Genomic DNA, 27277 nt, shown 5'->3' with positions numbered 1-27277 from the left:
TTATATATCTCATATGATCTTCACAATAGCCTGAGAGGTAAGTGTTATTATCCTTATTTTGCATTTGATAAAACTGAGGCAGGCAGAAGTTAAGTGACTTGTTCAGCCAGGATCACACAGCTAGTAATATTTGAGATAACCTCTTGACTCCAGGACTCTATCTACAGTACCACCCAGCTGAACACTGTATAAATGTGAGCTATTTTTATTATCAGCAGTAATAATAACCATGGAGAGAATGGATTTGAGTGACATTATAGAGATAGAATGATAAACCTTGGTAATGGATCGAATATGGGGATAAGGAATCAAATAGGATTCTGGGGTTTGAAGTTTAGGTGACTAGAAGAATGAAGGACTCATTAGCAGAAAAAGGAAATTAGGAGAAGATAGTTTGGGATGGAAAGAGGGTAAGCCAGCTTTATTGAATTTGAGAAGCCAGTGGAACAGTGAGCTGAAGATTTTGTCGGCTCTAGGAAAAGTGGACCTGCTGCTGGGGGAGGAAAAAGAGGAGGCAGAACTGACATTTAAATAATGTTGGAGGTTTACAAAGTACGTTACAAATGGTGTCTCCTTTGATTCTTCCCCAAATCCTGTAAGGTAGGGACTATTATTACCATTTCCATTTTATAGACAAAGAATTTGAAGCTCAGAGAGGGTAAATGGTTTGCTTATAATTACACAGTGGGTAATTTTCACAGGCAGAATCCAAATGTAGGCCTCTTTTAAATCCAGATCCTTCATTTTTTTCCACTGAGAGGGGTTAGAGTTGGTTTTGGAGAGAGATTTAGAAGTTTTCTAACTTTTTTGGTTGTAGTGGTGATTGTAGAAGTTCAGGGAGTAAAAGCAGTCACACAGAGAAAGATAGCAGAGAGAGCCTAGTCAAGAGCCTTAGGGCTAGAGGGTGGTTGATGGGGGAAAAGAAAGAAGATATACTACAGTTTAAATAAATACCAAACACATTTCAAAGACAAATTGAACTGTGTATGTAAGAGTTCTCTATCGGCTATAGGGACTTGGAAGTTAATTCTGGGATAGACATCTACTTTTTTATGAAGACCTCCTGGCATCCCACCTACTAGGCAAAGCTTACATTGAATTAGGCTATTTTCTGTTCAGCTGCTCCCTTGGGATGGGCTCAGGCTCTGTAGGGGAAAGGAAACACCTCAGTAGTACTTTTTTAAAAGCTCAATTTATCCTATATCCCTGTCAATGTTACCTCCACCCAGTAGTAGCTCAGGTTTCATAAACTGGAATTCCAGCTCTGTGATGCCTTATTTAGTGAGGCTGCCCTTTGGCCTTGGAACTGGGCTGAGCTCCTCTGTATGAACAGAGAAGTTGTGTTCTACTCAGGTAATATGGATGAGATTTCACTGAGGTGAGGAGGAGGGCACTTTTTAATAAGGAGCCCTTTTTCATTTTCTTTTTTTTTTTTTTTTTTCCCTTACTTGTGGTCTGTGAGGTTGAATTTCCCTTAAATTATGAAGGGATTCAGATTAGGTAAGTTCCCTCAGGCAGGGCTAAGAGACAGACAGATACACACACACACACAGGGGGAGGGAGGGGCAGAGAGAAGGCTCCTGTGACATTTGGGTGCCTGTAATTGAAATGCTTGTGGTCAATACTTTTCTTGAAATGCTAAACCCTTATTAGCTTCTCCCACTAAAAGACCTTTCCAATGCCTGGACCCTGGATAGTATGATATTTCTGTTGCTTTAACAAAGATATAGAAATATTTCTGGATTTCTCATCTATGCCCTTTCAGAATTCATTGCCTTTCATCCCCTTCTTCCAAAAACATCATGCCCATCCCTCTGTAGGGAAGTTAGGTTAGTAAAAATGTTGTTGGCATCTTGCCTTTCCTACTTTGGGGCCCTCACACCTTTCCAATCCTATACAGAGGAGGAGATTGACAGTTAGACTCAGCTGGCAAACTTGGGTGAATCCAGAAATTCTAGAACCTGTCTTTGAAAGTTACATTGAGATTTGAAATGGGTTAAGTTTGGAGTCTCTTCTCAGCCACAGGTTGGAAGATAGTTCTGAGGTTAGTTAACATCACAAATTACAGAGCCATGGGATGTGGAAAAAGCAGATTGGACTTTTTACATAGACCCTATGGATTGAGACCAACTGAGGGACTCTGAAGATAGATTCTGATTAGGTCTCCGAGAGAGAGCGTATCAGGATTTTAGGATTTATAAAATACTTCCCTTGAGGGAATTAACCTGCATCTAATTCAGTCAGCTTAATTCAATTAAAAAGAAATGTCCCTTATAAAGCAGACTTCTTTAGCGGAATTTTCAGAATTGTAGAATGGTGAAGCTGAAAATGAGCTTGGAGGTACCATTTACTTGCATCTCCTATTTTAATTCTAAAAGTAAGGAGACAAAATCAGTAATATTACTTTCCCAGAGTTCAGTGGCTGAGCTGACATCAGATTTTCCCACCCTGGGTCCCTTGTTTTTTCTACCACTGAAGGCTTTCTTAAAAACAAACAAACAAACAAACAGAACAAAACACATTTCCATATTTGTCATGTTGTGCAAGGAAAAAAAACCACAAAAATGGAAAAAATCACGAGAAACAAATAAAAAGATGAAAATTCTATGCTTTGATCCATAGTCACTCTCCAAAGTTCTCTCTCTGGATGCAGATGGCATTTTCCCTCCAAGTCTATTGGAATTGTTTTGGATTCCCTCATTGTTTAAAAGAGCCAAGTCCATCACAATTGATCATCACATAATCTTATTATTGTGTATAATGTTCTTTTGGTTCTGCTCACTTTACTTAGCATCAGTCCATGCAAGTCTTTACAGGCTTTTCTGAAATTAGCCTGATAATAATTTTATTATAAAACAATAATTCTATTACATTCATATACCATAACTTAGCCATTGCCCAACTGATGGGCATCCACTCAATTTCCATTTCTCAAGGGTATCTTTCAATGGCTATATAATTCAGTTTCTGCATCTGAACATGTTTAATTCAGGCTTTCACTGTGTATGAAAAGTGATTCACCTATAATGCCTGCCCAAACTAGGGCCACCTGGATGACCATTGCTTGCCATGCTTAGCACAGTGCTTAGCATATTAAGTCCTTAATTAATACCTCCTTTTTCCTGCCTTTTCTTCCCTCCATCCTTCCTTTTTTCCTCATTCCCTCCCTTGTTCCCTTCTCTCCTTCCTGTCTTCTTTTCCTTTTTCTTTTTCTTTCCTTTCTTTCCCTTCTTCTTTCTTCCTGTTTCAACCCTTCAGGCGTCAAGAGCTTCGAGAGCTGCGTCTGCTCCAGAAAGAGGAGCACCGGAATCAGACCCAGCTGACTAGCAAACATGAGCTGCAGCTGGACCAGATGCAGAGACGCTTTGAGCAAGAAATAAATGTGAGTGGAGTTAGCATTCATTAACTTTATCTTTCTTAGAAATAGCCTAGTTAAACAAGCTAATAGGACAGTCCAGGGCATGAAAGCAGCATTTCCTGGACCTGGAGAATATTAAGCTTTGGTTTGAAAAGAAGAGGTCACATTAGACCAAATATGATCTGTGCTGTGAGACATGGACAGTGTCTTCAAATGTATTTTTATAGCAGTATTTCTCTAGCATGCATGCCACAGTCTTATGTGTCCCATTCTCTACTAATTCCTTCTCTTTCTTCTTCTCTCTCTCTCTCTCTCCTTTCTCCTCTCCCTCTTTTCCCCCCTTTCCCTCCTCTTTTTCCTCCCTCCTTCCTTTCCCTCCTTTCTTTTCTTCTTTCCCTTTTCCTTCTCTTCTCCTCTTCATTTTCCTCCCCTCTTCCCCCTTTCTTCTTCCCTTTTCTTTATTTCTCTTCCTTCTCTTTCCCTCCCTTTTTCTTTCTTCCACCTCTCCCTCTCCATGTACATTTATGTATACACTATATTTAATGAATGATTAAGTGAAAGAAAAGCTCAGAAATAATGACTTTCCTTAGGGATATTTGCATTTGAGTAGGAAACTCTTGACAAAAGTTTTCTAAATTGAAAAAAATCTTGGGATCCCATGATTTAAAACCAGAAGTCACTATACAGGTCATTTTAGATTAACCCTGTAATTTTACAAATGAAAAAGAAGTCCACAGAAATTAAGCTTAAAGTCAACACAGGTTGTAAGAGATAAAGGTGGAATTTGAACCCCCAAAATAGGACTGACTCTTAGTTCCTATCTTGGGCTTCAGTATGAGGATTGATGATTGTTCCAGGGAAACCCTTCTTTCTGGGTTTAAATTTTGTTATGAGGGAATAAAGGAACCCTTGGCCTACTATGCTGGAAACATTGTTGATTCCTCTTTTAGTCCTTTTCTTTTCCTGCTGAAAATGTGGAAGCCAATGTCAGTCATTCTCTTTCCTCTTGTGGGGCTGTCGAGTATCCCAAAGGGGGGTCAGGGCTGAGCCAAGACATGGCCTGGGAGAGCTGGGTTCTCAGCTTCTTGTCCCATCCTGGAGCAAGAACCCAGCTCTAAGTCAGCATGGCTTATAAATGTCTCGCCTCTGCCTGTTATAAGTGCTCAGAAGAGTTGCCCTTGTCTCTCTGCTTAGGCCAAGAAGAAATTCTTTGACACAGAGCTGGAGAATCTGGAGCGGCAGCAGAAGCAGCAGGTGGAGAAGATGGAGCAGGACCATGCACTGCGCCGGCGGGAGGAGGCAAAGAGGATCCGGGCCGAGCAAGAGCGTGACTACACCAAGTTCCAGGAGCAGCTCAAGATGAAGAAGAAGGAGGTAGAGTTGGGGCAGATTCCTGGTTTGGGGCGGTTTGGGGAATGGCTTCTGAAGGGTGAGAGGTTCTCGAGTCTTGAGCTGTACAGATAAGCTGGGGAATTGTTGCTGGTCCACAGGGGATAGACATGATGGATAGAGCACCGGAGTCAGGCAGTGTGATCCTGGCCAAATCACCTCCCCTCTGTCTACCTCAGTTTCCTCAGCTGCAAAAATGGGAATAACAACAGTGCCCATCTTTCAAAAAGCAGAGTGACTAGTATGTGGTACCACTCTATTAATGCTTATGCCTTTCCCATCTCCTTCCCTTGTCTTTGAGTCAGAGCCACACTGGTCTCACCCCAGTTTTACTGCTGGGATGAATAGAGTTGACTCAGGATTATAGAGACTGTGTGAAGAACCTGGCATTTGGAGTTAAGAGGAGCTATCTTCAAATCCCGCCTTTGTGACTTTATATTACTTCTCTGGGCCTCAGTTTACTCTTTTGTAAAGTGAGGGAGTTGGACTAGATCAGAGCTTCTTAAACTCTTCTCACTCATGACCCTCTTTCACTGGAGACCTTGGGTATGTAGGTATATAAAATATGTATATAAACCAGATATTTATTGATAATAAATTGCAATTTTGTGACCTTCACTTTCAGTTATGACTGCCCCCATATGGGGGCATGAACCACAATTAAAGAAGCTGGGGATTAAGATTCCTTGCAACTTAAAACATGGTTCATGGATCCTGAGTTAGATGATTTTATGTGAATCTTGATCCTGCTGTGTTCCTCAAAACCTCAGTTTCTGAAAAAGCAGGGGTTGGAAACAGACTGGTGTGGTTCCTAGCATGGACATGCCTTCAACAGGTTAGAAAGACAGCAAGGACATGTTTAACTTATGTCATATTGATGGCTGTCTTGGGAGAGGGGAGGGGAGAGAGAGGGAGGAAAACTGAAAATACAAGGTTTTGCAAAGAGGAATATTGAAAATTCTCTTTGCATGTATTTGGAAAAATAAAAGACTACTTTAAAAAACACACACACACAAAAGAAATACAGCAAGAATAATAAAATGGATAGCTTCTTAATGGCAACTCTTTTCAGATTTCAGGTAGGAATTCTTAACCAGAGGTCAACAGACTCCCTTGGATACACTTCATAGGGTCCAGAAATTTGAATGAGAAATACAAATTACAGTTTTAGAAGGATTAGTAGAGTTAACTCTGGTGGCTTCTTACCACCTCTAAGATCAAATATAACTTTTCAGTTTGGCTTTGAAAGCCCTTTGCCACTTGGCTTGCTCCTCCAGCTTCTTAAACTATGCTTGCTTCCATGGATCTGGGATCTAGCCACAGTGGCCTCCTATGTTCCTCACACATTTCACTCCATCTCTGGATTCCTGTCCCCTTTTGCTAGTGGTCCTTTAGGCTTGGAATGTTCTCTCTTGTCTGTACCTTATGATTCCTCCAGTTTTCCTTTCATGTCTCAGCTAAAATCCCACCTTTTCCCAATCCCACTCCTTGCCTGTGTCTTCCCTCAGAGATTATCTCCAATGTTCCCCGTATGTATCATATGTAGTTAGTTGTTTGTATTTTGTCTCCACCAAATAAGGATAAGCTCCTTGAAAGCAGGGTCTATTTTTGCCTTTCTTTGTATCTCCAGCACTTGGCACAATGCCTGGCACAGGAAGTGCTTATAAATGTTTGCTGACTTAACTTGGGGACAGATGGCCACCAGTTATTGTAGTTCTCTCTATTTGCATGTCCTTCCTTATCTTATAGAAAAAGAGATAGAGGGGGCAGCCAGATAGTGCAGTGGATAGAGCACCAGCCCAGAAGTCAGGAGGACCTGAGTTCAAAAATGGTCTCAGACACTTAACATCTCCTAGCTGTGTGACTCTGGGTAAGTCACTTAACCCCAATTGCCTAGCACCCTCCCCCAGTAAAATAAAAATTAAAAAAAGGAAAAGAGGTCGTGGCCCAGAGTGGGGCAAAGAGTCTCCTGATAGCACTCTGAGAGTAAATGGCAGAATCAGGATTCTATTTGAGGCCCTTTGACTCTTGCTCCTTTCTTTTTATTTTCCTCCTTGCCACCATCCTGCCTCTAATACCCAGTGAAGTTTATATCAGTGTGAAAAAGTGGACTGACATTTCTATTCTCAGCTTTAGAGTTTATTTACTTACTTATTGGCAGCTAACTTTCTTAGAGTTTGCTGATCAAAGTGGTGTTAGATTTTGGCAAAGTGATCAGTTGGGCTTGCCTTTGCTTTTTGCTATCAAGGCCAGTTGTTGTTGGTGTTTAAATACCCTTTCTGATGTTCTGCCTCCCTCCTATGAAAAATGACGTAACTGTAATTAATTTGAAAGTGGACATACACAGCCATGATATTTATAAAATGGGAATGAGGAAGAAGAAAATCATCTCCAAATAGAAGAGGAAGTCTGTAACTTCCAGAGCTCTCCCCTGGGAAAGAAAGGTTAGGCCCTGGGGCTTCTGAGCCATTGTCAATGAGCTCTCCGGCTGGCTGGAGAGGAGGTTCAGAGGAGCATTTTCCTTTTGGTCTTTCTCATATATCCAATAATCTCAGTGTTCTGCTGTTGTCAGTTCCTCAGCCCACATCCTGCTACTGTCTGCCAACCCTGTGCTCCCCCCTTTTGGTCTCTGGAGCCTGGCAACATGGTATCTTGGGACAAGGAACAAGTTAGGGTAGTTCACCTGTATAGACATTGATCTGTTGTACTTGGTGTGGGTCTTAAATTTAGATACACAGGTAGGATAAGGGCCTGTACTTTGGATTTTACTTGTATAGATGCTATGGTTCATTGTATTCGGTGCCCAGTTTAGGGCCTTAAATTTAAATGCACAAGTATAATGAGGCAATTACTTTAGAATTAACTTTTTTTAGATGTTGTAGTTCATTGTACATGATGCTAATTATAGGGCCTTACATTTAGATACACAGGTAGAACAGGACATGGAGTTTGGTGTTGTGTGGGGGAGTCCATGATCCATTGTACTTGGCCTTGGATTTAGATAACAGGTCAGTTACATTGAAGTTTATTTGTGTACAGACACCAATGTCCACTGTATTTAGTATTGGATTCAGAGCCTTAGTTTTAAACATGCAGTAGAACTAGCATATATTGTGGAGCTGAAAGGTCTAAATTCACATCACATTTTCCATCCAACCCCTTAGATGACCATAACCAAGTCCTTTAACTTACCCAGACTTCACATTTCCTCTAAGCTCTCTCCCAACTCTTGTTTTCTAGTTCATGAATCACTGTCCTGCCATCAACCTGGCAAAAAAAAAAAAAAAATTAAGGTCATATTCAGAAGAATTCATAGGATCCAAGCTTTAGAGCTGGAATCATAGAGTCTATCAAATTCAACTTGTAAAAAGAGGGAACTGAGGTTCAGATTGACATGTCCATAGTTATGCAGGTTACTATTGGCACAACTGAGATTTGAACCTAGGACCACTGGTTCTAAAACCAGTGCTTTTCCCCACTGCTTTATATATTTCCCTGGGTTTCAGTGTCCTTGTATGTAAAGTGTGTGTGTGTTGTGTGTGTGTGTGTGTGTGTGTGTGTATGTAGGGGGCAGGGATACTGGGCCATCTTCAAAGTCTTTCATCTCTAAATCCTGTGATACTATTAGATCTCTAAATTCAAGAAGAAATGGGAAACCATTCAAGTTTGCTGAGCAGAAGGGCACAGTTAGGTCTGTGTTTTAGGAATCACTTGAGCAGTTGTGTGGCAGATGCACTTGAGTGATCATTCCCGGAAGAGTCACCAGTTACCGAGAAGACTTGCAGAATTTGGGTGCCAAAGACCATTAACATGAAAAGAACTGTATCTACTTCCACTGGAGACATTCGGAATAATATCCAGAATCTAGCAACCAATCTATTCACATCTATACTCTGTGGAAGGTCATCCGTCCCTGGCTGCTGCTGTTTCATTTTTTTTCTAGTCTTAATGATCTCTAGAATCATGTAGTATCAAACAATATCACTTGTCACCCACATGAAAACCCTTGCTGTCACTCTTCCCACGCCCACTAAAATTCCTTTCCTGATTCCATTATTTTTGTCTGGTTCATTGGTTACAGTCCAGTGCCCACAAAGTCTGAGCTAGGTATGTTTAGGAATTCATGGCTACGGGTTGCTGGGCCTAGTAGCAAAGTTATGGGGAAAAGCAAAACAGGGAGAATCCTTTGGAAACAGTGAGAACCAGCTAGCGTATAACACACCTGACCACTCCTGCACCTCAGCCTCAGCCAATTGTCTTACAGACTTAGGGTGGGGGTGGTTTCAGGGTGGATTAGGTTAAATGACTTGGGGCCCATTCATCCCTTCTCCTAGAAAAAGAATTTGAATGCATGTCTGCCTGCTGATGGGGCAGTCATATTACTTTTGTTTCTAACAGGGATATCATGTCAGAGCTGGCAGATGCTAGGCTCCATCTGGTTCCTGCTACTACTCCCAAACAATGCTCTCTGTCTTATTTCCCCTATTACTCGTGTAACAACCCTGGGGGAACTGAATTGGGAGATGGAGGGGGCAGGGAATGGTGTCAGGTTGTCAGCAATGTTGGGCAAGGGTAGACAGAACCTGAGAGGGGAGAGGTGTCCCTATGGGCAGCACCCCAGAAGGGGAGTTGGTGAAGTGTGACCTCTTAGGTTGTTGGGAATTGGTTTCCAGTAATGAGCAATGAATGTTGAGACAGCTTGGGGATTTTGAAATTTGAAGATATTTTTCACATGTGTGTCTAATAGCTCCACCTGTAGCCAGAAGGCTTTAAGGCAGCCTGGTTTGGCAGGAGCTCTTGAAGGAATGGCAGCTGAGCCCTGCGGAGTGTGGATATACTGCCAAGTGTAGTGGAGTTGCAGGTGGTGGAGACAGCTCCCAGAGAGCAAAGAGAGGCAGGGGAGGATGAAGGTTGCCTTTACCATGAAGGCTTCGAAGGATGAGTAGGAATGGAGGAAGGAAGCAAACTTTATTTACTTATTAATTTATTAAGTCCCTCTTATGTACCAGACCCTGTGCTAGGTCTTATAGAAGTCCCCGGAGCTATGGTCTAAAGGAATTTGGAAGTATCTTGGTAGAGAGGTATAAGTATAGAATGTGTAGACTGTGGGTATAGAATGAGGCAGATGATATCAGATATAGTCCCTATGAAGGTCACTGCTTAAGTGACCTATTTATTACAAAAGATAGTGCTGTTCTTTGGATGTAACTACTGTATTAAAGCATACCAAAAAAAATTAATAAGACTAAAAAAGAAGAAGGAAAAGGAAAAGAAGAAGCAGCTGCAGCAGCTAGGAACAGATGACTTTCTGTAGAGTATAGATATAAGTAGGGTGGTTGCTGGATTCTGGACATTGCTCTGCAATGCCTCCACTGGGACATTGGAAGCAGACAACACACCTCCTGTCATTTTAATGATCTTTGCCACCCAAATTCTTCAAGCTTTCTAGGTAACTAGAGACTCCTCTGAGAATGATCACTCAAGGAAAGAACACATCCTCCACACAACTGCTCAAGTGAGTCCTAAAATACAGGTCTGACTGTGCCCCTCTTCTACTTAACAAACTCAGGTGGTCCCCATTTCTACTTGGTTAAAACTCAAACCCTGTTTGCCATTTAAATTGGTTCTTAATCTGGCTCTGACCTATCTTCTCCCATCCCATCTCCAGATTTGTTATATTTTACTCCCAATCGAGATAATTTGAGATTATTCTCAAATGAAATAATATTTATAAAAACTCTTAGTATAGGGTCTGGCATGTACTCAGTGCTGTTTAAATGCTTATTCCATTCCTCCTTTCCTGTCCCTACTCCGCTAAATGCTCTATGTTATCCAGCTAAGCAGACCTTCTCATTACCCTAAACTCACAAATGACATTCCATTTCCCAACCTCAGTGCTGGAATGTCCTCCCTTTCTATCTTAGAATCTCTAGCTTCCTTCAAAACTGAATCCAAGTGACATTTCCCACTGGAGGCCTTTTTAGACCCTCTAGATTCCAGGGCCGCCCTCTCCCCACCAAAAAAATTATCTTTATTTTGTATCTATTTAGTGTAACTGTATGTGTCTGTGTTGGTGTTTTTTCTTTGATAGAATTTAAGTTTAAGAAGACAGGAACTGTTGCATTGTTGTTAATACTTATTTTTTGATTGATCCAAACTTTCACTTTCCTACAAAACTGGAAACAATAGAGACCCTTAAAAAGGTGGCAAGTAAAGTCATTTATGCATTTGGCTAAGTCTCCTGATCATTCATTTTTTAGCAATAAACTGTCAAGCAAGATGCTGTGTAGTAACTGAACACTAAGTTTGGAGTCAGGAAAGATAGAGCTTCAAGGCTTCCTAGTTGTCATATTTACTGGTTATGTGATCATGAGCAAATTTCTTAATATCTCTGAGCCAGATGATCAGGACTCGGTAGTTTTCACCAAAGATGCAGAGCTTCCTCATCTTTAAAATGGGGATGATAATGTGTGTATTGTCCAACTCACGTAGTTGTGGTGAGACTTTTTAGCAATAGAGCAGCTACCAATTGGCTTTAGTGAAAGGAGTTTCCTTACCTTAGGGATAAGCCTAGCTTATCTTACTGAAAAGTTGTTGTCATCTTTCATACAGGTGAAAAATGAGGTGGAGAAACTGCCTCGTCAGCAACGGAAAGAGAGCATGAAGCAGAGAATGGAGGAGCACACACAACAAAAACAGATTCTAGTAAGTGGGGCTCACCTAAGCTCCAGGTCACGGGTATTATGGCTCCTCAGGGTCTCTTGTTTTTTCAGACTTTGCACCTGGCAATGTCACATTTTTCTATTGGAGCACTAAGGCTTGACTAGTGCTGGCTCCTTACCAAACTTGGTAAGAAAGATTGTGTGAATCTGCTCCAGAAACAAAAAAAATGATAGTGTCTGCCTTCAAGGAGCCTACATTCTATTAAAATTCATGAAAAATAAATTCATGAATGGCAGATCCCTATTTGAGAGGTACTTCCCTAACCATTGAGGTTGATGCCAGAGAGTGCAGCCATGCTCCCCCTTAGCTTGTCCCTCAGTGCCTAAATTAGAGACAGAGTACTGGTCTGTTTGGGCAGAGAGTGATGAAGAGTATTACTATGTTCAAGTTGATGACAAATATACTTGATCTCCTTCTCTTACCCTTGCAGGACAAAGAGTTTGTTGCCAAACAGAAGGGAGATTTGGAGTTAGCTATGAAAATGATCACAGCTGAAAATAGACGGGAGATCTGTGACAAAGAGAGGGAATGTCTGAATAAGAAGCAACAGCTTCTTCGAGGTGGGTAGAAAAGAAAGGTATTTTGTTTCAGCCATATCCTGGATGCACAGGAAGTGGGCTTGAGAAGAAAGAACACCCAAGTTCTGATCATCTGGGTTTCTTATTATTGCAAAGTATTAAAACCAAATTGAGATGAATTGCAGAAAGGCGAGTTTTATCAATGGCAAGGAAGTGGTAATCATGTACGTTATACTTTCAATATGGCACTGAGGAAATGTTCTGATGGAATAGCTGTTTTGATTAATAAAGGTTTACCAGATAAACTTTACCGAGCCTTAATCACTATTTCGGGGCTGCCTCAAACTAAGATCTGTTAAAGACTTTAGCTTTAAAAGGCCACTGTATCTAGGGTCATTTTTAGTTGTCCTGATTGCTACTGGATTCAGATGGCTTTGGAGAGGAAACTAAAGGTGATGATTTGCAACCTCATTTAAATTTAAGTCACTTGAATTTTATGGCATCATCTCTCTGATGTCATGGTCCTTTCTGAGAATGAAAAATAAACAGCAATCATTGTAAAGATCACATATGTCTAAGGCGATATGCCTTATACATGGTTTACCAATTTCTACCAAATCAGGAAATAATAAAAGCCTTCAGGATCTTGTAGCACCTCAGGGCTATCATTCTGAACATCAGCTATCATTATTCTGTAGACACATTGAGATACCAATTAATTTGATATTTCCTATGGACAAAGTGCTAGAGAAGGGCATTTTAGTTGGTCAGATCATGCTGTTTAGAGGGCAAGAAGGGATAAAGTGACAGGTGTGAGGTTATCCTACCTTCTGCTCAGGGAACTTATGAATGTATAAGTCAGTTTTAGGATCATTCATTCACTCATCCCATTTGCTTAATTAATGAAATAAGAATTGAGTTACATATATATAGGTTCATAGAATATTAGAGCTGTAACCTTAGAGTTCATCTAGTTCAATTCCCTCTTTTTTACAGAGGAGAAATAGGTTGAATGATCTGTCTGGGGTCACACAGGTACTAAGTGAGAGAACTAAGTCTTTTGAGATGAAATCCAGTGATCCTCTCCCTACCCCCCTCTCTGGTCCAAGGAAACTGCTAGGAAGGCAGCAAAAACTCCCACATCTTTGAAGAATCAGTCAATCAACAAGTATTTCTTTATCCTCCAATTATACATATTTTTAATTTTATTTATTAAAAATAAATTTTTAATTTATTTTAATTTAATTTTAACTTTTAAATGTTTTTATTTTAATTTTGAATTTCAAATTCTCTCTCTCCCTCCTCTCCTTGCTCCTTGAGAAGATAGGCAATTTGATTATACATCTTCAGTCATGCAAAACATTCCCATGCTAGCCATCTTGCAAAAGAAGAAAAAACCTACAAGAGAACTAAAGTTTAAAAAAGTGTCCTTTGATTTGCATGCACACTCCATCAGTTCTTTCTCTGGAGGATAGATAGCATTTTTCATCATAGATTCTTCAGAATTTTTTTGACCCTCATGACAGCCTTATAAAGTAGGTATTATTATGATTTCCATTTTATAAAGGGAGAAACTGAGGCAGACAGCAATAAAGTGACTTACCAAGATGATACACCTGACACCTCAGGTGGGATTTGAACTCTCCTTGATTCCAACTCCAGCATATTCTCTACTGCACCACTTAGCTGCTTCTTTCTGTGGCTGCAGAGAAGTCCTCTCTAGCATCTTGTCAAGTCCTCATCCAGCCTCTGGTTGAAAACCTCCAGTGAAGCTGGGTGACCACTTGTTTCCATTATACTAGAGGGGATTGATGGAGGAAAATGAGCAGCCCAGGTTTCCTGAAAACACAAAAAGTGGGGGGAGGGGAAGAGACAGCTGAGACTTGCCCTCAGCTCTTCTTTGTCCATGGTCCATGGTTTATCTTCTCTGGTCTTGGTTTGTTCTCCTTAGACCGGGAAGCCTCCCTCTGGGAGCTTGAAGAGCATCACTTACAAGAAAGACACCAGCTCGTCAAGCAGCAGCTGAAGGACCAGTATTTCCTCCAAAGGCATGAACTACTCCGAAAGCATGAGAAGGTAAGAGAGCCTCCTTTTTCTTCAGGCAATCAAGAGGTGGAGAACACGTGGATGCTAGACTTTGAGTTAGGCGAGAACTGATTCCCATCCTAGTTCCATCACCCTAATGCCTGTGTGACCATGGCTAAGGTGATATATAATGCCTTTTCAGTCTATAAAGTGATCTCAGAGATAAGGTCTACTGCCACCTTCATTTTACAGATGAGGAAACTAAGACCTAGACAGGTTACATGATTTGCTCAAGGTCACAGAGAAAAGGTGGGATTCAAACCCATATTCTTTGACTCCAAAATCACCCTGTTATATCAAGCTCCCTTCCAAGTCCAAGTTTTCTCTTCTGTAAAAAGGGAAGGATAATTCCTGTAGTACCTATAGAGCTGTTGGTAGTTTCAAATGAAATAGATTATGCAAAATGTTTTGTAAACCTTAAAGCACTATATCTAATAAGAGATATTATTATTAGGGAAGGGGAATAAGCATTTTCTATGTGTCAGGCATTGTGCTAATCACACATCTCATTTGATTACTCATTCATTATTGTCGTTATTAATGTAGAATGAAGATAGCTCTGAGAGGATGATAGGATAGTATCCTGCTGCCAGTGCACTTCATGACTTAATATCATGGTACAGGGGGAAAGGGCTGGGTTTAGTGTTAGAAGACCTGGGTTCAAATTCTGATTTTGTCACTTAATATCTCTAATCTTGGGCACACCACAGCTTCATTAGACCTCAGTTCTGTTAACTATAAAACAAGAGGCTTGGATTGAGTTACTTTGAAGTAGATGCAATTCTCAAGCTCTTAATACCTAAAGGATTGAGTTGGAAGGGAAGGAAGGAAGGGATGGAGGGAGGAAAATGGGAAGGAGGAAAGGAAAGGTATCTATTAGATTCTTAACATATACAAAGAACCGTGATCCTATGATATGCTAAATGAAATTATTCCATACAATGATCAGCTCTAAATCTGTGATGATATTATCCTCTTCTTTTGAAAGAGAAGTAGAGGGAAGAGAAAAGACTGTGCAAGTAAAGTCTCAGCCCAGTTCTGTAGACCCATCGGCAATCTAACATCCTTCTGAGTACTGCTGTGGACTTCAGCTAGCTGTTGCCTTGTCTTAGTAGAGCACAGTAGGGTGCTGTGGCTTTTGGCATTAGGAGAATTCCCTGCCTTTGAGCAGGCACCTGCTCTTTGTTTCACAGTGATGTGGAATGTGTGGAAAACCTTTATTTGAAGAGAATTTATTGGTTTAAGGGACCTTAGTGGCATTTAAGGGCATGGAGGATCATTTAAGATACTTGCTGGCTCCAAAGCAGGGTTTCTTAATCTTTAGTGGGTATTTTATGGCCTCTTTTGGTATCTAGTGAAGCCTCTGGATGCCTTTTCAAGATAATATTTTCAAATGCATAAAATAGAATAAAATGATGAAAATCAGTCATACTGGAATATGCATATTAAAGGATGTATATATTTATAAACATTCACAGGTCCCAGGTTAAGAATCTCTCAAATGAGCTTTCAGAATAAGACAGTGCAGGAGGATGGAAAGTATAAGAATGGAGGATGTAAGCTTTAGTCAAGATTTCTCTCAAAACACTGCCTGGAGAAATGTCAAGAAGCACAGTTTGCTGGAATAACATTAAAGTGATGAAATTCTCAGTTTTGACCAGGCCATGCTTTCTGTTTTGACTGGCTGCCATTGGGCTCTTCAATACATCTCAGTCTGACCCTGTGGTCATATAACTGATTATCAAAGGATTTGGATAAACTACAGAAATACATCATGTCCCCCAAAGAGTAACCACTTACTATATACAATAAGAGCTTGATATAATGCCTTTTCCGCTTATAAAGTGGATATTACTCTTTCTGCAAAACCGTTGTTCTGAAGGGGTATTTACATGTGACTAGGTGGAAAAACAACTAGCTTACCCTGGAGGGCCTTCTATTTTCAGCTTGTGTCCAGAAAAACAACAAACAATAGTAATAATACCTGGTAGTTATAGTGTACTTTAAGGCTGGCAAAGTATTTTACATGCACTATCACATTTGAACCTCACAACAGTCATGTGAGGTGAATACTTCAAGTTATTGTTGTCTTGATCTTATAAATCAGTCAATCAACCAATAAACATTTGTTAAGTGCTTATTATGAGTCAAGTACTGTGCTGACAATAATAGCCAGTATTCATATAGCTCTTTAAGATTTGCAGAGAACTTTATAAATACCTCATTTTATTTCAAAACAATGTTGAGAGATGTGTGATTATTATTTCAATTTTTAATGGGGAAATTGAATCTTATACTTAATAAGTGTCTGAGACTGGATTAGAACCTAGGAAGAGTCTTCCTAACTTGATGCCTGATGTTCTATTCTCCATGCCACCTCACAAATCAGGAATTAATCAGGATGAGTCTAAGCAGCAGTAACATTCTTGTTGTAATCCTGAACCTATCCTGCTGTTGTCTAGGTTGTGATCTCTTGTCTTGTAGTTGTTGGATATAGAACTTACATGGATATTATCTTATAGTAAAACTTTAGTTAACCAGAATTTCAGGTTATTTGATGGTTACTCAAAAACTCCTTGTTTACTAGTCTTCTAAAATATCTGATTTTTTTGATGACTGAGACTCTTAAAAGGACATAATGATTCAACAGGGCTTGGAAACACATGTCTGAAATCAATCTTTTCTACTAGAGTGACTGAAACTGGTGTATTGTTTGGGGATAGGAGTTCTGAGTTTCAGTAGGGCTGAGCTGATTGGCTCATACTGTCTTTGGCACCTATGTGGTGAACCCCCTGGAATAGAAAGTCATTAAGCTGCCTTAAGAGGGGCAAACCCACCCGGGACAGAAATGGAGTAGGTCAAAGCTTTCATGTCCATAAGCTGTATTTCCAGCTTTGGTGAGATATGGAGATCCAGTTTCAAAAGGAAAAAATGAACACAAAAAATTCATCTAAGTATCAGTTTTTATTCTATAACTTTGTAAGTATATAATGTGTAAAGGACTGTGATCAATATGCTTTGACCCTAGAAGCCAGTTGATGTTTTGAGTAAATTACTGATGTAATTTTATTTTCATATAATTTGACTTTTTCCTCTAAAAGGGCAGTAGTTGTTGAGTTGTGTCTTACTCTTCCTGATCCCATGGACCATACTGTCCTCCATATGGAGGGCTTTTTTTGTTTGTTTGTTTTTTGCAAGGCAGCTGTGATTAAGGGACTTACCCAGGGTCACATAGCTAGGAAGTGTTAAGAGTTTGAGGTTGGATTTGAAAACTAAGACCCTAAATTATAGAGCAGGTACTGATCTGCCCTCGTTGAGTTTCCTCACTGGAGAATTCCTTCCATTGATAGAAATCCCCAAAGGTCCAAACCAAAATAAAAATCTCTTCTTCCAAGTTTAAAGTTCTATTGTTCTCCTGATCTCTCAAGAAAGTATCTTCATTTTAAAGAATCACTCTAACACATGCTATGTTCACTTTTTTTCTTTTTCTTCTTTTTTTTTCTCTTGTGGTTTTTCCCTTTTATTCTGATTTTTCTCTCCCAACATGATTCATAAAGAAATGTATATTTAAAAAGTTAATATACATGTATAACCAAAAAAAAAAAGAAAATGATAAAAATAATTTTTTAAAAAGATGCCCCCCCAAAATCACTCCACTGTAGCTTTTACTCTGTTCTGCCATTTTGCTCTCCTTAGGAGCGGGAGCAGATGCAGCGTTACAATCAAAGAATGATAGAACAGCTCAAGATCCGGCAACAACAAGAGAAGGCCCGCCTCCCCAAGATCCAGAGAAGTGAAGGCAAGACTCGAATGGCCATGTACAAGAAGAGTCTCCATATCAATGGTGGTGGGAGTGCCTCTGAGCAGAGAGAGAAGATTAAGCAGGTGAGTCTTGACAGGGCTCACAGAGGGAGCTGAGGCCTTCTAGGGCAGTGCTTCTTGGACTTTCTCATATCCAGTTTGGTTTACACAGTTCTGTCCTGTCTTAGCTCCTACCAGAGGGTGTTAGGAAAAGTCTCTACAGTCTCTAACAAAAAACCTGACATTTTTTGTTTTTGTCACTGATGTATGTTATGAGATGTTAAAATTAAATTTGTCCCTTCAGTGTTTACTCCCTCTTCAAATTGTGTATTGACATATCTATATTCTACCACTCCATGCCTAACCTGCTCCATCTCCCACCAGAGAAAACAATCTCCTTCAGGTCGAGGATTATTTCATTTTTGCATCTGTATTCCCTTTTTTTATTATTATAGCTTTTTATTTACAAAACATGCATGGGTAATTTTTCAACACTGACCCTTGTAAAACCTTCTGTTACCAACTTTTCCCCTCCTTCTCCCCACCCCCTCCCCCAGATGGCAGGTAGTCCAATACATGTTAAATATGTTAAAGTATATGTTAAATCCAATATATGTTACATATTTTGTATCTTTATTTCCATCACTTGGCACAATGCAAGATCTAAGGAGGTAATGCTTTGTCTAGTGAATGTCACCAAATGGAAATAAAAGAGAAGCCAGGATTCTTAATAAGCATCATTGCTTGAGTGGCCAAAGGCCATGTATCTTTACAGAAACTATACTTTGGGGAAGGAGAAAGGCAAAACCTCCCCAAAATCTTAAAATGAATGCTTTTCCTTTTATTATTATTCTTTAAATTAAGAGCATTTTCTCTTATCCATTGGCTGGAGATGGTCACTGACTGTATATATCTATAGATTGTTTTATATTCTTATTTTACCTGCCAAAAATCCTGAAGTAGGCATGTTGGGTGTTGTTTATTATTTTCATTGTTTGGCTGAAACATATCCAAAGTTATATGCTAACATAGAAGAGGGCAGCTAGGTGGTATAGTGGATAGAGTGCCTAATCTGGAGTCAAAAAGAACCTGGAGTTCAAATCTGGCCCCTGACACTAGCTATGTGACATTGGGTAAGTCACTTAGCCCTATGTGCCTCAGTTTCTTCATCTATCAGATGAACTGGAGAAGGACATAACAAACAACTGCACTATTTCTGCCAAAAAACTCCAAATGGGGTCAACAAAGAGTCAGACATGGTTGAAATGACTCCATGATAAATAACTAAAAAAAAGAATAGTTTCAAAAATCCCAAGAATCTTCTGAATCCCAGTCCTTGTGAGTGAGTATAATTAATGTACCTTACTGTTTATCCTTCTTTGGTTCATCATAGAACTCTGATATTTTTGGAATCTCATGGCCATGTTTTCAGGCAGAGTTGGGTTGGCCATGCACATACCCCATATTTGCCAGGGCTAGGCTTTAGAGAAAGCATTTGATGTAATGGACAAAATGCTGGTCTCAAGAGTCAGAAGGATTGGGTTACAATCCCACCCTTAAGCTTTTCAACTCTGACAGTGGACTATCACATAATCTCTCTCATCCCCCATTTCCTAATTAGAAATTGAAGATCATAACACTTGGGGATCATAACTGTCTTCCTTACAATGTTGCTTGAGGAAAAGTATCCCTTAAACTTTAAGGCACTACAAAAGTGTTAGCAGTTCCTTTTCTACTGTAGTCATCATATATGACTCATGTCAAAAGTCTCCTACATGGATTCTGAAATCCTTGAGGAAATTGCTTTATTTGACATCTGTGCAGGCTGCTTGTTGGTTAATGCTGGATCAATGTATGGTTCAAAACAGGGCTAACAAAATAACACTTGTGTAATCTGAGGTGATGACCGTAGGCAGGGATGTCTTGGGGGAAGAACTGTCAGGAGATTCCCTTAGATGAGACCAAGCTTTATTTTGTTGCTCCAGCTCTTTTTACCCGAATACTTTTCACTAAGACCTCACTCATCATTTTGGTCACAGTTTTCCCAACAGGAAGAAAAAAGACAGAAGGCTGAGCGATTGCAGCAACAACAGAAACATGAGTCCCAGATGAGAGATATGAATACCCAGTGCGAGAGCAACATGAGTGAGCTCCAGCAGCTCCAGGTAAAGAAACCAGCCCATAAATGGAGAGTATGACTCTGCTTGTGACAGTTTCATCTCCCAACTTAGTACGTGGCTCATAATGGTACTTAATCAATTCTTGTGGACTGATTAGTTAGTAAGGAGTTAGCATGATGACATCCTATAGGTGATGAGATCAGGTGGGGGTTCCTGAAATTTGCCCTGCTGGCTTTTAATATCCATCTCAATGTAAAACCCCGTAGTAGTTTCAGTGTTCTCACTTTTTAATATATTTTATATTTAACATTTAGAGTAGATAGAGGTGAACTATTTCACGAGGTGTCCTTACTGTCACAAGACTAGTTCATAGCTGGGACCTCTTCTCATAGAGTAGCAAAGGTTGACTAAAGATGTGCGAGTATGTTGTGCAGAACATTCTAATTTAGCTATAGGTTGGACTAGATGGCCATTGAGATCTTTTCTATCTTGTAGATTTTGTGATAGGACATTGTTGGTAATGGGGCCAGGGCAATGGCATATTCCTGTGACTTCAAGGCATTTGATCTCTCTGGTTTTTAACTTCCCTTGATTGCTCTTTGTTATAGAATGAAAAGTGTCACCTCTTGGTAGAGCATGAAACCCAAAAGTTGAAGGCCCTAGATGAGAGTCATAACCAGAACCTGAAGGACTGGCGGGAAAAGCTTCGTCCACGGAAGAAGGTAAGGGGGCCACTCCAGGAGATAATCAAATTTTATTCCAGGGAGTGCAGAATCAGTGGTATGATTTTATTGATTCAAGTTCCCAAATCTTGACATTTGACTCTGTAGGTCTCCCAGTTTTGAAATCTGTTGTTATATTTGGCAAGGGTATATATTTCTAATAACAAGAATCTATGTTTTTATTGGTTTTTGTTGTTGTTGTTTTGCTGAGGCAGTTGGGGTTAAGTGACTTGTCCAGGGTCACACATCTGCCTGAGGCCAGATTTTAACTCAGGTCCTCCTGACTTCAGGTCTAGTGCTCTATCCACTGCACTACCTAGCTGCCCCTCTGTTGTTGTTGTTCTTTTTAAAATTTGCTTTTGAAATGAATTCTCAGTTATTAACTAATAATTTAGCATGTATCAATAGGGCATGTTAAATTCAGCCCCAATACTTTAAAACTAACTGGATAGAAATATACTAGAATCAAAAAAATAGTTTTAAACAGTAAGTCCTATTATGCTTAATCATGCTAAAATTCAGAGGGTTTTCTGCTATGTGCTACTTACGGTAAAAATGAAGAGGTCATTTACTCTTTTATTTACTCAAGAAAAGCTTTATTTCATATTCTTCCTATTCCCATTGTTTTTTATTTTTTTACTCATTATAAACTTAAATACAAAATGAGAGGGGGGAAAGAACATTTTCTATTACACAGTAGAACATAAGGAGAAGATTCGTTATAAAGCCAATTATTTCCTATTTAGACCATTTACTTGGGGGGGGGAAATGCTATATAATACTAGACAAAGTTTATAAAGCTTTTCTGTGCTTACAAGTTTTCTTTTGTTGTCTGAATGCACTTTTTATTTTTTCTCCTATTGTCCCTATCCCACCTTGGAGAAGGCTACAATCAATCATTACTATACACACATATTATATCAATATAATATCTATATGTGTGTGTGTGTATAAACCATATTGTACATACTTCTAGTTATGAATTCTTTTTCTGAAGGTAAATAACATCTTCCTTCATAAGTGCAACCCTTCCCATGTTTTTCCTATCAACCAACTCTTCATTTCTTACAGTGTAGTACTATTCTATCATAATCACAGTTTGGCCATTCCCCAGTTGGTGAGCATCTATCATTTTAACCAATTTGATAGATATACTACAGTCATTTCCCTTAAACAGTCTTCTACCCAAACCTTTTCTTTAAACAATGAAAAACATTTAAGCAAATTCAAACACGATGATCATTTCTAATAGCATTTCACACCTATAGACCCCACCTGTCTAATGAGAGAAAGAAGTTGAGTTTCAAGGACTGAAATTAGTTTTTTGAATGAATGAATGAAGCAAACATTCTATAAGTGCTAAAGCACTGTGCTAAACTTTGGGAATGCAAATAGAAAAGGAAGAAAGACAATCCCTTTTCTTAAGGAGCTCACTTTCCATGAAGAAGACAACATATGTGGAGGGTTTCAGTCTGATGGAAATGTCTCATGGTCCTTAGGATGCATCAGTAAAGCCTTGTAAGAAGGTTAATACTTCTTCTTTAATGTCATTTCCACTGATTAAATTATATCAGATTCTGATATTGAGTCATTTGATGGTAGCAAGGAATTTGGTGACTAAAAGTTTCTCCTTTAGGTCTACAAGAGAACTGGCTGTAGAACCTGCAGGAGGGTGTCATTCATTGTCATTCTGTAATTGCACTCATCAAGTTCATCAGAGTGGCAGCTTTTTTCATTGTTATTGTTTATTGTAGCCTTTATGCATATTGTTCTATCATTTCTTTGTCCTTCATCACTTCATACAAGTGTCCAGTGTTTTCCTGAATTCCTCATGTTTGCTGTTCCTATGGTGTAATAACATTTGGTTCAGTTTATTCAGTCATTTCCCCAATTCATGAACACCATTTTGTAAAGCCAATGAGATGTATTTTTTTCCCCTTTTAAGTAGGTAAGCCATTGCTGCTATAATCTTGTTTATACAAGCTATTTGCTTAGCAAATGCTCATATATGATCAAGATAGCAAAGGTCAGCACAAGCTTAGCCAGCTTTTGTCTGAATTACCATCAGTTTCAAATTGGTGGAATCTAAAGTTATGAAGCTATACCCACTCCACATATTTTTCTATGATATATCCAGGTGTTTTGTTATTGGCCAAGAAAGGATAGAGGTCACAAGTGAATGTGTATTCACTTAATCTTGCTTTGAGATGGAGAAAATTAATTAGAATCAAACTTGGCTGAAAGAAGACCAAACTGTGTGATTTTTCTGTTAACAGAACTGCTTTTCCAAGTTGGGAAAGCTTTAGAGCAGCAGGAGAATGATCCAAGAAAAAGAAGCAAATGTAATATAGGCCAACTCCCAACAAATCCTGCATGAATCTAGGCCCCTGTCAGTGGCTCCCTGGATTCAGGGAGTGTTCAATACAATGAAAGGCCTATTGATGGCTGGACTTGAACACTCCCTTGAAGGTTGTTGTGATGGGTTTTAACCTAGATAATTAAAACTGCTTGTTCCTGACGTAGACTAGTGCTTGAGAGCTCTCCCTTAGTTGATAAATCTCTTCTGACTTCCCTCACCATGTTTTTCTTGACTCACTTAGCTGTTTTAATACCAACAGTTTTAGATTTGCATTGAGCTTCCTGGCAATCAATCCCTGTCCAAGTCTTAGCCTGTGGTTCCCTTTAAATTGCTGCCTAGATTTGCCACAGGGAAGGAAGTGCTGTTTATACTATGTCAGGGTAATCAGCAATGGAAAAGGAAATGGGGAGGACATAGTTATGTGACTTGTGAATGAGGCCAAAGAGGGGAATACCCTGATAAAAGCTTTCTGGGTTCTGGCAGGGGCCCCAGGGTTTTGAAACATTCACCTCTACAAAGGCTGTGTAAACTTGGCTTTGACACTGCTTTAAGATATTATTGGGGAAGTGCTGTTCCTTCTTGGGTGTTCAGATAGAGTTGTTTTTTCATTCATTCACTCAACAAACATTTAATACCTCTGCTTTTTCCAAGGCTCTGGAGGATGACCTGAACCAGAAGAAACGTGAGCAGGAGATGTTCTTCAAATTGAGTGAAGAGGCCGAGTGCCCGAATCCCAACTCACCAAATAAACCTGCCAAGTTTTTCCCATACAGCTCCTCAGAAACTTCCTAAAGTACAACTGATATGAGGCAGCAGGCTTCCATACAGCAGACAGGCCTCTTCTCCCATTTACTCTTTGAACAAGAACTCAGGACCCAAAACATCCATTGCTTCTAGAATGCCAACTTAACTTTAAAAGCCTGAACTATGCTGCCTCAGCTGTGCTAAGAATTGCCATCTACTGATTCCTGATTTTTCTCTGTCATAGCATGGATGAATTTTCTTATGTGTCCTTACCTTATTCTGTATTACCTACTGCCATCTGACACCCCCAAAGCATTTATTTGCTTCATCTGAAGACCTAAATCATCTTCATTTTGGGTACTGGTGGAAGTGAATAGAAGGGGCAAATAATGTATAGATTAGAAATTTCCTCCTATTATCCAAAAAGTAGTAATTTTGCTCCTTAGAGAATGTCTAATTCTGCTTTTGACCAGAGTGTAGATAAAACAAGCCCTATTGGGTCCAACACTTGGAGCACGGAAATAGGTTCTTTCCTGCTTAAATTCTAGGTGATCTTTTTTCAGTTGTTTCATCTTCTTTACTCCACGTGTCCTGTATTATGTTGGAAGAGAGTCTCAAAAAGAAATCATTCATATGTACCAATCATTTTGGAGCTGAACAAAGCATAGGATGTAGTTAAAGGGGGATTTCTCTGGCATTGTGTCTTTATAATACTTCATAATTGATTATCCCAGATGTCTTTTCACTTTTCAAGGGGGTGGAGGGAGGGGAAAGAATGCCATTGCTCATCTTCAGAAAGGGAGATTGTCTGCCTACAGTTTTCACGTTATGCTTGAGAGTGTTTTATACCATTTCATTCTTTGTATATATGGCCTTGTGCCATCCACAATATAGACTGGATCTTCCACTGTACTTTCCTGTTCTGAGCAGGAAGATGCTTTTTGTACTTAAATGTGTTATCTAAGGTTACAAATTATTGCTGTTAAGCATATATAGTAAATAAGTAAGAAACCAATAAGAAAAAAAAAAAGCTGTCTGTCAACATTATAGGTAACAAAGAAAAACAGATGTATTTTGTCACAGTGCAGTTTTCTCTTCAGGTATACACCACACCAGTAAATGTTTCATACTGTGATGTGTTCTTACCAGCATAGGCATGGTACCATATGGGCATGGGCAAGATACCAGGCTTTCTTACTATACCAGTGCTTTTTTAATTTCACCATTTTAAAATTTTTCAGTCAACACGATTTTGGGGAAAAGTTCATAGGAAATACAGAGAGGTCAGTAAGGTCTCCAGAATATTGTTTTGGCTGACTACCACCAAAATATACACTTAACATTTTGCATTTTAAAACAAACAGTGGTTGTGATTGACCTGGAAGTTTGGAGGGTGGAGACTATCAAACCACTCAGTTTTGATTGAACATTCTGGGATGTTTAGGTTTTTCTTGATATGTAAAGAAAATATACAGTGAAAGATGCTTCTTAGACATTAGCTTAATCATAATAATCGTGCTCTAAGGTGCACATTCATTTCTTTGACAACTGGCCTAAATATGATTTTCCAGCATCAGTGATAAATGTTTAGAGTTAAATCAGTGCTTTGGGCGAAGGCCCTCTATCAATCATGCTTCACTGTATCACTTTAACCTATTTCATTAGGGTTCATAGCAATTCCATATCTGTTTGTTAGGAAGATTTTGAAATGGCAGTATAAAAAAAAGAATATAAATCCACTTCAGCCAAATGATGCCAACTTCAACGAAAGATCAGGCAGATGAAGCTTGGTCTTTGTTTACAAATTTTTTTCATTTGGTGATTATGAATGCTTGTGGTGAAGCAGAAAGTAAATTGTTAAGTTAATGACTTGAGTGAGAAATCCTTCATTGGATTTTTCTTTTTCTTTTCTTTGTTTTTAGGGAATTTAATGTAGTTGCTGTCCAGGACTACGTGTTTATTTCCCTTATTTTTATTCTTTTCCCATGTGCTCAGATTACCTTTCACAGCATTATGGTTGTAACAATACATAGTTTTTTGATCTCTGAGAAGGCAGATGAGCACAGTACTGAGAAGTTTTTTATTTAAAAAAATGCAACTAAAATATTTCCCTTTTTTAAGGTAATCTTTATTAAAGTAAATGAAACTAACTTATATTTTCTCTCTTTAAGAGAGAGAGAGGTTATTTTTATGTAGTTCCAGTACTTTATTCAAAGCTGTTTTGTAAAGTGTGGTTTTCCATGGAATATTATGCTTATGTAAATAAGCTTCTAATAAAGTAACAAGATGAAAAACTATGTTTTGGGGTGTTCTTTATAAAATCTGATTGCAAGAAATGCAGAACAAACAACTTTAATACAGGATCTATTTTAACAAATTTTTTTTCAGCTTGCATCTTTTTTTTTTAATATAAAACTTTTTATTTTTCAAAACATATGCATAGATAATTCTGCAACATTAGCCCTTGAAAAAACCTTGTGTTCCAGTTTTTTTCCCCTTTCTCCCATCCCCCTTCCCTAGAGGGCAAATAGTCCAATATATGTTAAACATGGTAGAAATATATATAAAATGCAACATATGCATACAAATTTATACAATTATTTTGCTGTACAAGAAAAATCAAATCAAACCAGAAAAAAAAAGATGAAGAAAATAAAATGCAAGCAAACAACAAACAAAAGCAAAAATAGATCTAATTAAGAGATAAGGAAAGAAACTATATTTTGCTAAAGGATACCATAGAAAATGAAGAAATATCAATACTAAATATATATGCACCAAGTGGTATAGCATCTAAATTCCTAAAGGGGAAGTTAAGAGAATTGCAAGGTGAAATAAATAATAACAATACGAGTGGGGGATCTCATTCTTGCTCTCTCAGAACTAGATAAATTGAACCACAAAATAAATAAGAAAGAAGTTAAGGAGATAAAATATAATACTAGAAAAGTTAAGTATGATAGATCTCTGGAGAAAATTGAATGGAGACAGAAAGGAGTACACTTTCTTCTCAGCAGTTGATGGAACCTATACAAAAATTGACCATATATTAGGGCATAAAGACCTCAGAATCAAATGCAAAAAGGCAGAAATAGCAAATGTATATTTTTTAAGATCACGATGCAATAAAAATTACATTTAATAAAAAGCCAGGGGAAAATAGACCAAAAATCAACTGGAAACTAAATAATCTAATCCTAAAGAATGAATATAGGTGAAACAGCAAATCATAGACACAATCAATAATTTCATCCAAAAAAATGACAATAAGGAGGCAACATACCAGAATTTGTGGGATGCAGCCAAAGCAATGATAAAGATAAATTTTATACCTCTAAGTGCATATTTGCATAAAATAAACAAAAGGTCAATGAATTGAACTTGCAACTAAAAAAGCTAGGGAAAAAAAAACCTTAAAACCTCCCAATTAAATGCCAAACTTGAGATTCTAAAAATAA

At 38.8% G+C, this 27277-nt stretch overlaps 1 protein-coding gene across 1 annotated transcript in view; it reads left to right on the top strand.

The window, feature by feature from the left end:
• STK10 (serine/threonine kinase 10) overlaps positions 1-26116 on the top strand; it is a 130387-nt gene extending 104271 nt beyond the window's left edge. Inside the window, exons 11-19 of the mRNA XM_031953667.1 lie at positions 3259-3382; positions 4553-4732; positions 11360-11452; positions 11901-12030; positions 13940-14064; positions 17770-17958; positions 19914-20039; positions 20603-20716; positions 23727-26116. Coding sequence (XP_031809527.1) covers positions 3259-3382; positions 4553-4732; positions 11360-11452; positions 11901-12030; positions 13940-14064; positions 17770-17958; positions 19914-20039; positions 20603-20716; positions 23727-23867 — 1222 coding nt within the window. The 3' untranslated portion in view covers positions 23868-26116. The remainder of the gene's footprint in view (positions 1-3258; positions 3383-4552; positions 4733-11359; positions 11453-11900; positions 12031-13939; positions 14065-17769; positions 17959-19913; positions 20040-20602; positions 20717-23726) is intronic.
• Positions 26117-27277: the final 1161 nt, after the last annotated feature.

This window comes from Sarcophilus harrisii, chromosome 2, assembly GCF_902635505.1.
Source record: "Sarcophilus harrisii chromosome 2, mSarHar1.11, whole genome shotgun sequence".
Classification (NCBI taxonomy): domain Eukaryota; kingdom Metazoa; phylum Chordata; class Mammalia; order Dasyuromorphia; family Dasyuridae; genus Sarcophilus; species Sarcophilus harrisii.
This window is presented reverse-complemented; position numbering and strand designations above follow the sequence as displayed.